Raw genomic sequence first — 13,930 nt, 5'->3', positions numbered from 1 at the left:
GGCTGTCCAGTCTCTTCTTAAAAACTTCCAGTGTTGGAGCATTCACAGCTTCTGGAGGCAGGTTGTTCCACTGATTAATTGTTCTAACTGTCAGAAAATTTCTCCTTAATTCTACGTTTTTTCTTCATTGATTAGTTTCCATCCATTGCTTCTTGTCCTGCCTTCAGGTGCTTTGGAGAATAGCTTGATTCCCTCTTCTTTGTGGCAGCCCCTGAGATATTGGAACACTGCTATCATGTCACCCATCGTCCTTCTCTTCATTAGACTAGACATACCCAGTTCCAGCAACCAAACCAATTCTGAAAGGTATCAGACTGGTGAACGATTATTGCATGAAGGTTAGTTGAAATATAAAGCAAAGTATAAGTTGTTACTACTAACCTGAAAAGATCTCCAAATTTGCTTCTAAGATGGCTACAGGACCCATAGAGATCATACAGATAGGCTAAAATACATCTTTCAGGGGAAGAGCATTCTGATGGATTGACAACATGTTTGACCACACCACATAATCTATAGGAAGATAAATTCATTATTAAAAATTAGAAGTCAGTCACAGTACTGCCCTTTCACATGATTTAAAAATATACGATCGAATTATGTGGTCTTAAAAGCTATTCTGGGTTTCCAAGACAAAGAATAATATTTATTTATATTTAATTCTAGAAATACAGTTGTGTACAAACTAGATGAAGAATCTGCAACTTATGTACCTGGCACTATCTGTGACCCTCTACTGTAAAGCCTTTCCAAAGGTTGCCAGCAAATTATAACTGTAAATGTGATGACAAGGGAAATAATCAAGTGCATAGGAAATAATAAAATTAAGTGTATATAATTACTTAATTATTATTTATTCAACTTTAGATTTATCTTGGCTTGCTGGAACGTAACTTTAAAGCTAGATACAACCTTAGCCTAAAATAAGGTTCTGTATACCCACCCTGGATCTGTCTATGCTATAGACAATTTGATACTCTCTAAGACCTAATAGCTGATATGCAAGTCAATCAACCTCACAAAACCATAAGACACAGTGCCTATTCAATAAATTTAGTTAACACTAATCTAGTTGTAAAAAGAATATCTGTATATTTTTTATTTTAAGACTAATAAAGTAATACAAATAACATGTATAGAATAACAAAAAAAGAATTCAACTACATAAAACCAAGAATTCATATATGTGCAGATGTATTCTGTCCAATACATTGTAAATGTATTTATTAAATTAGAATTCAGATCTTCCTTCTCGGATTACTTCCTATCTTGGAAGAAGTCATTAGCCGAGAGATAAGACTACTTCAGGCACTTTAACATCTATTACATTGGGAAAATAATGAGTATTTGCATTTCAAGTTCTATTAAGTTTCTTTCTTTCTGATTACACGATGGTGTAAATTTCCCATCGAACTCTCTAATAATGCTGCATCCAAATTACAAACTGAACCTACTAATGTTAGAAAACTAAGATGTGTCTGAAAAACATTACCACTACAAACCCTTCAAAAACCTGAGCAGTTTGATCTGGATTCAAAATGAGGCAAGGATGATAATGCCTTAGCACAGCTACAATGCAAACACATAGTCCGGTTGTGTAATTTCCTGCCAGGCTGGATGACTTCAGTAGTAGTTCAGCTTCCACCACACTCAGCTCATTCAGCAGCTAAAATAAAAGGTTAAATATCACTTTAGGATTCCTCTCTAAATCTAAATGCTACAGAGTTGCATTGTAGTTGTTCATCATTGTTGAACTATTTAAGTAGATATAGAGTGGTTTCACATAGCCAAAAATCTGGCTTCCTAATCAAATCCTAATCAAAAGATACAGACTGTACAATAGTGGATCAAATCCACTAAATGAAGTGTCCTTGCCTTCTTTTATATATAGTTGTATCCATAGTTTATTTAGAATATTACCTCAACCAAGAACAACAAAGACTTAATTATTGATCTAAATGGCATGTTAAAGAAGCCATTAATATAACATGGATTTTTATGGATCTATATTATTCATGGTTCTAGATGTTCCCATGAGCACTTGGAGTCAGAAAGCATCATCACACTGATCTGACACTGCTATACTGATACTCATTAATTATAACTTAGAAGGCCATAATTCTGACTTCCTGTGATGTATAAATGGTCTTACAGTGGTATAAGTATTTTGGACAGAAATATAAATAAGTCAGTAATTTGCAAGGATCTTTCCTCATCTGAAGTCAAAGACTTTTCTCTCAAAAGTTTTATATCTGGAACAAACTTCTATGTTTTCTCTTTCAAAAAAGATTTTCTAATAATTAGAGTATACAAAAGTGAAGTGAATCTGATTTAGATATTTCTTAACGTGAAAAAATGTATTACTAGAATTGGATAGATTGTAGTATTATAGTTATTACTCTAAACACTATGTAGTTTCCTTGCTTCAGGAGTGAAAACCATTTCAAAGGTACTAGAAACTTTGCCTTATTTTAGCTGAGAATGGAAATAAGGTATTGTGCCACTGGAACACATGCACACTGGCATTTGCAAATTTATTGCTAAAGTCACTATCACAATGCCACTAGCATTCGCAGGAAAAGGCAAAAAAAAAAAAAAAGCCCAATACAGTTGTATATGGTTGATGTCACATGAACATGCAAAGTGGAGGGACTTTAACCATGCTGCTGCAACTACTATCTTGCCTTTTAGGATCCCACTCTTTCTCCCCATGGACATAGGTACCCAGGGCTGTAGTGTCTGAAGCTGACCAGCTGAATTTGGTATGAATTCTTTTCTTCCATCTTGTAACATTTAATTATTTTACAAGATCCTAATGTGGGCAATGCAGAATAAGATTCTGCTGATTGGGAAGTGAACATTCTATTGATCATGAAATATCTAGCATTTAAAATTGGCTAGGAACACAACAGGAAAGAGGGGGGGGGGCTTCCATATTAATAAAATGGAATGAGGGGAACTTATCAAATCTCTGGCCAATTATTGGAAGTATTGTTTTAAATATTTTGTTGTTCCCCTAAAAGGTATAAAAGGTGGAATAAAATAATTTAAATAAATATGTATATATAAACTTTATTTCAGGTACCTGAACAGCAAAGTCAATAAGTCCATTAATATTTAAAGCAGGTTCCATTAGATCAAAGATAAATTCTATGTGATGAGCTAGTGGAAGATGGTATGATGTTCCTGATGCAAAACTAGTAATCTGCTCCAGAACATTGTTGGAGATCTGTTTAAAAACAAACAGACCCATTAGCAAAGTGAAGCATTGTGGGAACCAGTACAGTAAAGAATTAGCAAGCATACATACACGTAACTGTAAGGGGTGGGATGGGGGTATAAAGTTATAGAGAAATTAATTCAGATCAAAATTATAGCCCAAGGTGAAAGTGAATCTCTACAAAGGTCTGAAAATGAGGCTTCATGAATAATTTGATGCTTTGAAGCTCTGGAAAAAGATGGATGCTAGATGCATTAAAAAGAATTTATTTCTAGAGTGTAGATTTTCATGGCTTCTGTTTATTGATGCTTATTGTTTATTGTTTATTTATTTATTAACTTCCAGGTAATACCACCCGAGACAATAAACTATGTTCCTATCTTCTTTGGAGCAGATATGAAACTGGAGGACATTCCACTTATTTCCCCAGAATTATTTTAGGGAAAAGAGAAATGTATACTTCTGTCTAAATCAGGGGTAGTCAACCTTGGCTCTTTTATGACTTGTGGACTTCAACTCCCAGAATTCCTGAGCCAGCTAAGCTGGCTCAGGAATTCTGGGAATTGAAGTCCACGAGTCATAAAAGAGCCAAGGTTGACTACCCCTGGTCTAAATAATTCAAATGACAACCAGTTTGATGTATTGGTTAATAGCCCTGGGCTAAAAAATGGGAGCACCGTGCATTCTAGTTCTGCTTTAAGGAGAAAACCAGCTGAGTGACCTAGGGCCAGTCACTCTCTCTTTGCCCTAGGAAGGAGTTCTGAAAAATGTTGCAAAGAAAACTGTAGGTCCTTCTCTAGAATGTCACCAGGAGCCAAGTATGATTCAAAATCATGCATATATGCATGAAAAAATTATACTGTACTTGTGAAAATTCTGCTTCTTTGTAAGAGATACCACTTGGCAAGTTCAGTTATTCATGTATTCAGTGTCTTGCAATCATTTTAATATGGTTTTATTGCTTGACAACTTATTATGAGGAAGGGGGAACAGACCAAATTAGGCTTTCTCTGTAGTAGCCCCAATATTTTGGTATACTTTCCTCCCAGGGAGGTGCTTGGCCCTCTTGTTACTGCAATTTATAAAAGCATGAAAGCAACTTTCAAAAATTAAGGGTCATTCAGCTGCTGCTATTTCTTTTTTAATATACTGTATTTTAATAAGCTTGGGACACAGGAATTTTATTCTATGTTATAGTAGGCCAGGAGATTTTAATATATATTTTCAACACTGCCTGGAGTTATGTGACAAAATCAATCTAAATAGTAAATAAATAAATAAAAATAAATAAATATCCATTGCAGTATATGATGGATCTAAGGAAAATTTATGTCTAAATCAAAATGCTTGTAGTAGATAAGAATCAGTTGTTTATATTTAGAAAATCATCTAAACGATGAGAATATAATAAATGATGAGGGTCGTATTCTAAGAAATAACATTTTGTTATTTTCAAAGCAACAAAATAATTCTAATCAAGTCTCTGAAATTAAGCAGATTTCTTGCTACAAATCACATTAATACTACTTTACATTTTCAAATAAAGCTAAACTCCTGGTTATTTAATGGATACATTTATAAATTTTTCCTAACATAATATAGAAATGGTTTGCCATTGATTGATGTACTGTATCTCCAATTCAAGTACTAATCCTGTTCAGCTCCTGAATCCAGACCAGGTTACATTGCTGATCACTAAATATGGAAGATTAATTATTCTTTCTTAATTGCTTCCAAATCTGCAACAACTCTACTTTTTCTTCACCTATTTGTGTGAAATTTATTCTTGCTAGTAAGTAGAAACATAAATACAAATGTTACCTAATTCTATCTACCCAAAACAATAATTAATAACTTTATTAAAAAGCAGATTTTAAAGTTAAAGTTAACCTCAAAATTCCTACACTCTTTGTCTGCAAATAGAAATTCATCATTCCTTGTACTTTTCTAATATCCATGCATAATTACTAACTCTGTTGTAGTCCTATGTGTGTTTCTCATGGTATTTAGTGGAAAACATGACTCTTAACTCAGACCAAGTTTAACAATGACATCCTCCAAATTTAAGCAGTTTCTTCCTCCAACATGCCATACTCTCCTCAAGTTAAGTTTTCCAGTCAATACAAAATTCCAGTTTACATCTTTTGTCCAAAAAGACAAAAATGTACTAGCACTAACATTCTTCCTGGCTCAGCCCTAAAACAGTTTTAAACTCTTTTAAATTGTTTCAACATCACAATAAAGATTTAATGTGGTGAGAATGTCTGATTTATACTCTATTTTACTGCTGAAATACAATGAAAATATTACAGAAATAAGCTTGCAATGCTGCTGTATCTCTTTTCTTTCATGTTTGGCATCAAAGCAAGCACCTTCAGCTATTCACAAAACATGCAGGCTAGGGCTAATTTTCTAGTGATGACTGTAGCATGAATCAAGATGCTAAGTTCCTAGCAGCTGTGATTTAAAATGACATAGGGAAACACCATTTAAAGTAATCTAGATGAACTAACAATTAAATGTGATTCAAAAGTTAGTAAGTTTAGTTAGTTAGTCTGAAATGCTCTCTTTGTTTTACCACCCACTCACCAGAAACACACACACAAATTTGCTTTCATTAATTCAGCCCTGTTGTACTCATCTTGCAGTTCTTTTCTTGTGATGAACATTTTTCTCTCCACAACTTCCAGTTTATACTGCATGTATTTTATATTATGCTCTAACTTCAAAGCAATTTCTGTAGCAGCTTATAAGTACCTGACTTGTCACTTGATGCTGGTCAAAGTATGAGAGCTGCTGAAGTTTTGTAAATACAGTCTCTAAAGTTGGAAATGCCTCTTGCTTGTTCTTCCTGACTTTTGGTCCTTCATCAGCACCTAAAGCATATGTCATATGTTATGTCAAAAGCAAATTTTATTTAAAAATCAGCTCTATTTAAATATATTTCAGAATAAAGAATATGAAATTACTTTGCAATCTGGTATAGAAAACCCTCAGCTTTTTTAAAAAAAAACGCCTTTCAATTTACAATCTTTTAAAGGTTATATTAGTGGCTTCAGAATGATACAGTAAATTCTTGTAATAAAGTCTACCCTTGTACAGTATATGTTTGCATTTTTTAAAATTAGCTATGAAAAAAATTGCAAGCTAATTATAATTGGTTTACATGTTATGCTTCACAGCAGTCTTAGAATAGTTTTTTCAGAAAGATAATTCTCATTAAAAACTTGCAAACTTTATAAAGATGCCCCTTCTCAACCCACAATTGTGCTGTTCTGTGCACTGCAAAATAAACATCAACAGCTAGTTAATTACCACTCATTTCAGAAGTGCTTTTCTTATTTAGGATTTTCAGAATATCTCGAGTAATCTTCTTCAATTGGTGCCTTGCCTCTTCACGTTCCTTTCCAACTCCGTAAAGAAGTATCATGCGCTGGTTATATTCATGGCTTGATGATTCATCCTTTTAATCAGAAAAGAAACAAAAGGCATTGAGAAATAAATAAAGTAAGAAAGTCTTATCACTTCTCTAATGAATTATTATAAGAGAGTACTTCTGCATGGCTTTTCCATGAAGAACTGACTGTTTGGGAATTATGGAAGTAGAGGTCCATCCGTGGTACTGGAAGAGCAAAGGCAGAACCCTCCCTAAATATTTAACTACTTGAAAATAGTTATTATATTGGATTTGACATTATTTCAGTAATGGAAATTCTGATCCACTAAATACTTTAACCAAAGGCATGGGAAAAACATAATTTTAAGCAAATTCCTTATTTTCCCTAGAACAGCAGTTCCCAACCTTTCTGGCTTTGCAGACTGGGAGTGGTGGCAGTAGGCAGGCAGTGGCAGTGGTGTGGGGCAGGGAGGGGATGGTTTTGCACTTGCAACCTAATTCCACGCATGTGCAAATGGACACTGACATGCCCATCCACCACTTGCATGGCCCAGTTGCCAGCAGGCCATGGACCAGTATTGGGGACCCCTGCCCTAGAACATTCCCAAAATCTGCAGGATGCTTTAACCAATGTAGAAGACCACAGTGGAAGAGGAAATCAACAGAAAATAGTCAGGGGAAAGGTACTAATCCAGCACCATCACTACTATATATACAAGTAAACCTTTATGTTCAGTTCATACATATTAAAAGCAATGTAGAGTATAATATAGCTAGACCAGGCAGTCTGGCACTGATGGTAGAACAGGAGTGGGGAAGACACAGGTTTTAGTCCTGCTTCAGCACATGAGCCAGCTGAGTTATTTTGGATTGCATAAGAAAGCAATGGAAGATCACTTCTGAAATCTTGCCAAGAAAACTGCATGGATCTGTCCATGAAGTCACCAGGAATCAGGACTGAATATGAGGAGAGGAGAGGAGAGGAGAGGAGAGGAGAGGAGAGGAGAGGAGAGGAGAGGAGAGGAGACCAGAGGTACAACTTCCTACAATCCCAACCAACATAATCAATGGTTGACCATGCACAAATGTTCTTCATTTCAATGAAAATTTAAAAATTCATCTTGATGGTGATAAAATATTAGCAGATCATAACTCTGGTCAACAGGGCTTTCTGAAAAACAACCAAAAATACTCACGATAATATAATTTAAAAGCTTTTTGGCAAGAATCATGCTGGGTAGCTCAACTACATTAATGAAATGAATGGCTTTCTGATTAGTAAAAGATAAGAGTACTTCTTTTCAGAATGGATTCAATACTGAATTCTTTGTGCATTTTTTATTATTGTGAAGCCTTGTTTTAAGGTATAATCTTTTGTGCAGTGTTTATGAGTTTGCACAAAAGATTACACCTTAAAACAAGGCTTCACAATAATAAAAAATGCACAAAGAATTCAGTATTGAATCCATTCTGAAAAGAAGTACTCTTATCTTTTACTAATCAGAAAGCCATTCATTTCATTAATGTAGTTGAGCTACCCAGCATGATTCTTGCCAAAAAGCTTTTAAATTATATTATCGTGAGTATTTTTGGTTGCTTTTCAGAAATATTGTTTAATTTGATTTTCATCAAAAGATTAGTGCCAGACTCTACTAGCTTATATGAGCACTCTTCTAGTTGAGTCCAAAGGAATAATGAGATTGGCTATAAAATATATTTTAATTTATTTTCTTAATCAGAAAACCTTCTGATTATGCAGGACAGCAAGTGTAAAAAAACTGAAACCTCCCTCTGGTTTCTAATTGATTATATTCCAGCTGTTTAAAGGAAAAAAGTAAGTCTTTACTTCCTCATGTGTGCTCTGACTCACTCAGTTTTATCACTTCTGTTTTGCAAGAAAGATCTCTGCTGATGGGATTTTCTATATAAGCCTTATTTTGGAGCAATCAGTCAAGGCAAAATAAAAAGAGAGAAAAACAGATCAGGAAACCTTTGTTTCCAGGAAAAATAATTTTCCAATGAAGGAAAATCCAGGTGCTTAAGGTAACTTCATATTTTTCATTGTAATTTTAGTATGCATTTCCTTTCTATTCAATAGACCATTCTTTATGATTTCCAGAAGCAAACAGTTCAATATGTACATTTTAATCTTTTAAAATACTCAGATTATTGATGTTTTGTTTTGTTTTGTTGTAATTGTGTAATGTTGAAAGTAAAATACTAGCTAACACAGACATTTCTGTTGTTCTGAAGTCCAACAACAATTGACTCTCTAACTTCTAAAAGTAAACACATTTTACTTCCATTAATTTTGGAAAAGATATATAAAATGCTGAGATTTCAAACATTTACTTAAGAAGCATCTTAAATATAAACATGTCTTAATTTTTGAAATAAATGGACAAAACAGCATTCACGTGTATTTGTATAAGCTCAGTTACACTTGCATTAATTAACTTTGCCTATCAAAGTAAAGATACATAAAACAGCTGGAATTTTTTTGACATGAACTGAGTAAAATGTGTTTTCTTCTGTTTGTTTTGGTTTTATGAGAGAGATACAGCATTAGGATTCCTATTAAAATGTCTCTGAGTTCACTGACATTGCAGTCATAATGTCTTTATTTTTTTACTATACTGACATTTCTTCAATTTGATTGTATTGTTCTTCCATTTGAGTATATTACTTTCTGAGCGAAAACATTATAACAATAAAACTGGCTGAAGTTTTTCATTTAGACTCTCAATTATGTGGGTTCTTGAAACAGGGTCCATTTTATATGCTTATCCTCTGGATTACAGAGCTGTAAACCTAAACTGCCAATTATTTATTTGCAAGATTATTTAATTTAATTTTGAATTTGTATGTTTGCAATTCCTAAACATGCAGATTATTTCCAGCAATGCCTTTCCAAAACTAATGCTTCCCATGTGGGTTGGATTTTCAATTCCTAGAATTCATAACCAGCATGGTCGAGTCCTGGCTGGCATTTCTGGCAGCTGCATTCCAGTTCATTTAGAATAGAATAGAGCTGGAAGGGACCTTGGAGGTCTTCTAGTCCAGCCTCCCGCTCAAGCAGGAGAATCTATACCATCTCAGACAAGTGACTGTCTAGTCTCTTCTTAAAAATCTCCAGTGATGAAGTGCCCACGATTTCTGGAGGCAAGCTGTTCCACTGGTTAATTGTCCTTACTGTCAGGAAGTTTCTCCTTAATTCCAGGTTGCTTCTCTCTTTGTTCAGTTTCCAACCATTGTTTCTTGTCCTGCCCTCTGGTGCTTTGGTGAATTCATGCAACCTCTTAGGCAGTGAGGTGTAATGGTGATGGTGATGGTTTAGAACTGGCTCAGGGTCAAGACCACCCTCAATCATAAAAACTTACTGAGTGACTTCTGGCCATTGCTCTCAGGCCAACCTCCTCACAGGCTTGTTAGTAGTGGTGAAAAACCAGGAGCAGGGAGAATTTCTTCATCTTAACCTCCTTCAATGAAGTCTGAAACATTGTTCTTCTCCCCAGGCCTTCGTTTCAGGACAGGTCTTTTGCTCACAAAGTGATCTGTTCATCACTTTGAAAAATCTTTCTATACCATAAGTTCTATATTAAAAAGCTATTCATGCTGTTACTTGTATATAGAGAGGGTTTAAAAATACTGGATTGAAGCATTAATTAAAATAGCTGACATTTATGACTAATGTGCTTGTTTTGCTTTGGTAGAAAGCAATTAAAGCTACGATGGGACTGGAATACAGCCCTCCTGAAAACAGCAGCAACTGCACCACTGACAGCAAGATGAATCAAGTTCTCTTTCCTTTGTTATACACTATTATCTTCTTTATTGGCATCATCATGAATGGCCTGGCCATGGGAGTTTTCTTCCAGATCTCCAGCAAATCAAATTTCATTGTCTTTCTTAAGAACATAGTGATTTCTGACATCCTAATGGTATTAACGTTTCCATTCAAAATTCTCAGTGATGCGAAACTGACTTCCTGGAAATTGAGAGGGTTTGTTTGCAAGGTGACTCAGGTCATATTTTACTTCACCATGTACATCAGCATTATTTTTTTTGGACTTATAACGTTTGATCGATATTTGAAGACTGTCAAACCTTTCAAATCATCAAGAACTAACAAAGTATCCGCAGCTAAGATATTGTCTATAATTATCTGGATTTTCATGTTTTCTATTTCCCTCCCAAACATGATTTTGACAGACAAGAAGCCAACATATGAGAATGTGAAGAAATGTGCTGACCTCAAATCTTCCTTAGGATTATTATGGCATGAAGTTGTTACATATATTTGCCAGTTTATCTTCTGGATTAATTTGGTTGTAATAGTTGTATGCTACATACTCATTAGCCAGGAATTGTACAACTCCTACAAAAGAACAAGACGTTTGGGAAAGGCAAACAAGAAGACTGTGAACATCAAGATTTTCATAATTATTGGTGTATTTTTTATCTGCTTTGTTCCTTTCCATTTTGCTAGAATTCCTTATACTTTGAGCCAAACTAGAGATGTTTTTCAGTGTTCAACCCAGAATATTTTGTTTTATATAAAAGAGACCACTTTGTGGTTGACTTCCTTGAATGCATGCTTAGACCCATTCATTTATTTTGCCCTCTGCAGATCATTTAGAAAGTCTCTTCTAAATATTTGGCATAAATGTGTAATGAAAACAAGAGAGGATCATAGTAGAGAAACTACAGATGAAGAGACACCAATGTAGATAAATAAGAAACCTAGCCAAATATAGTTTGTACCACTCTGATATAGAAGATATATTTTCTAAATTCTACATTCTTGGTTTTACAGAAAACAGGAATCACACATAGCCCATGATACTAACAACCAGCTCCAGAATTATCACTGCTGCATTTTCTTTTAATATCATAGCTACAAAGATTGTTTCATACTAAAAAAAAAATAACTGGACAGTAAAAAAAATTCTGCGTACTTAAAGAAAAAGGCTCCTTAGAGGAAGGCAGGGAGAACTAAGTATACAAAAAACAAAAGACTATTAAGAAATTCAGTTATACTGATAAGTAGACATCACTCAGAAATCCTACACACATACAAAGAAAAAAGTGTTGCAAAATCTTCAATCCAGAAACTGCTATTAGTAATTTTACATAATTTTAAGGTCTAGTTCCCAGACACTCTAATAATCAACATCCTCAATTCCCTTTCACTTCAGAAAGGCAAACTATTTATGCATCAATAAATTAATAATTATATTTGTAACTGAATTTTCTCAAGGAACCTTGGGCCCTTTGTTTCTGGATTAATTAGAAGTCTTTCTTCCTTGGATTACTTATGTAAACTAACCAAGCAGTTTTTAATATATAACTTGGTAGTTTATTTAGTTAGTAAAACTAAATAACACTGGCAATTATTTATTATAAATCATTTTCCCCAAAATTGTGGAAAAGAGGCACTTAGTTGCTTTATAACATTCTACCACAACACAGAATAACACTGTGTTCTTACTTTATAAGGCCATTTTATTATTTTTGCTTTAGAATAAGATCTTATTTGCTGCATATTAGTGTCTGATTATGAACTGTACCATCAAATTGATAGTGTTTAGTGACCATATATTTTTCAAGATTACATATTAATAAACATCTTATAATTCACTGTTTGAGTGCCTTAAAAATAATTTAAGAAATACAATAATAATGTCATATACAATTTATTTTTATTAAATGATGTAATATTTTGATGGTTCCAAAAAAACCCCCTACATAACAGAAAATACGCCTTTGAAATAAAAAAAAATCTCTGCTTAGTAAGCCTTTTTTCTAAATTGCTTTCTTAAGACAAATAAATGCTTTTATGTTCTTCAATTTCATTTTTTAAATATATAAATTATAATTCTGGTATGGGTGTCATGTAACACAATATAAAACTGAATTTTACTGATATGAAAATGATAATCAATTGCTAACTAATTACTGAAAAAACATCTTGCTACTGTGAAATAGCAAATTATAAGTAGGACAATCATGGCAAACTACAATTGCAAAAGTCACAAACACCAAATCTCAAGTCACAATATGAAGGTGATTTAGATACCTTGCACAATATGTTTGCATGAAATTTTGCATGAATTTCATCAAATTCACAAATTACTGGGGAACAGTTGTGACCATTTTTTGCTTGAAGAAATTGCTGTGTAAGATAATGGTAGAGGAATTAAGGAATTAAATAAATGGGAAATGAAAGCAGTTCTAGATTGTGGTTTGTGGTTTTTTTTGGAAAAAAAACCCTCCAAAAGGACAAAAAAAGCAGAACCTATTAAAAAAAGAGACCAAACCTAATCACAACATGACAGATCTCAAAGTCTGAAGCTAGATGTCAGCTAATCAGTCCTTCTGGTGAGCCTGTTCCATCTCAAAAATTCTAACTCTGGTTGCCATCAATCTGATTTGAATAGAAATATTGATATAAACAAACATCTGGACAAGTTCATTTAGGGTGAAACATTACAACTACACAGTAGTTGTGTAGCCTGAATAACATGCATTATAATATCTGTTGCTTGATCTGTAAGTACCCTAACACCTATTTCATTGTGTTCCATGAATAATATGCAAAAGAAACATCATTTCACTTTTATCAAAAGAAATTGAAATGCAAAATCCTTTGCAAAAGTTTCACTTAAAGAAAACAATTGGAGAATTAGGCTACATTTAATATCCCCCCTTTTAGTAATTTTTTCAAAAGTCCTAATAAACACAACTTAGTCATTCACTAAAATCATGCCAGACTTTTGCATCACCTCAATGCACAATGGTGTTGTTTAGTTTAAATTTTGTTTTATTGTTTTTAATCGGATGGCTGTTGTCTTTACTAGCTGCTTTAATTTGGCCACACTTTCATCTGCTCCACAGTGACTTACAAATTTAAAAATCTCATAAAAATACTGTAGTATTTTTGGTACTCAACTGCTTTGAAACTCATTAAATTTGTTACTCAACGGATTTGGGTGCAAAATTGTTGTCCCAATACTCATCATTTGTTTGGTATTCAGTACACAAGCTAAAACTTCTCAGTGTCAGTTGCCTTGCAACTCACTACATTAGTCCTTATGGGAAAAATCTGTTTGGTACCCATCATTTTTGGTACTCATCGCATCTCCCAGAACCAATTAATGTACAGTAAAATACAATTTTTGGAAAGCAGTTAGGAAACCAGGATAACATGAACAATACTCTAAAAACACATACAATGGATGGTATTGGGGGGAAATTATGTTGCTTTGAGTACAATTCTTTTGAGAAATTTGAAAACAAGGTGATACAATTGA

The 13,930-nt window shown here is 33.8% G+C and overlaps 2 protein-coding genes across 2 annotated transcripts in view; one reads left to right on the top strand and one right to left on the bottom strand.

Moving 5' to 3' along the window:
* The window catches only part of MED12L (mediator complex subunit 12L), a 161,612-nt gene that overhangs the window by 43,771 nt on the left and 103,911 nt on the right, over positions 1–13,930 (bottom strand). Inside the window, 5 exon segments of the mRNA XM_029283807.1 lie at positions 276–513; positions 1,503–1,666; positions 3,086–3,229; positions 5,978–6,096; positions 6,536–6,683. Coding sequence (XP_029139640.1) covers positions 276–513; positions 1,503–1,666; positions 3,086–3,229; positions 5,978–6,096; positions 6,536–6,683 — 813 coding nt within the window.
* P2RY12 (purinergic receptor P2Y12) lies at positions 8,524–12,961 on the top strand. Its single transcript, XM_015814319.1, has 2 exons — positions 8,524–8,660; positions 10,331–12,961. Exon 2 carries the CDS (start codon positions 10,349–10,351, stop codon positions 11,345–11,347), a length of 999 nt encoding a protein of 332 aa, XP_015669805.1. The 5' UTR covers positions 8,524–8,660; positions 10,331–10,348; the 3' UTR covers positions 11,348–12,961.

The sequence above is a fragment of the Protobothrops mucrosquamatus genome, unplaced genomic scaffold (genome assembly GCF_001527695.2).
Source record: "Protobothrops mucrosquamatus isolate PMUCROS unplaced genomic scaffold, P.Mucros_1.0 scaffold237, whole genome shotgun sequence".
Taxonomy (NCBI): Eukaryota; Metazoa; Chordata; class Lepidosauria; order Squamata; family Viperidae; genus Protobothrops; species Protobothrops mucrosquamatus.
The sequence above is the reverse complement of the archived record's forward strand: the minus strand, read 5'-3'. Positions and strand labels throughout refer to the sequence as shown.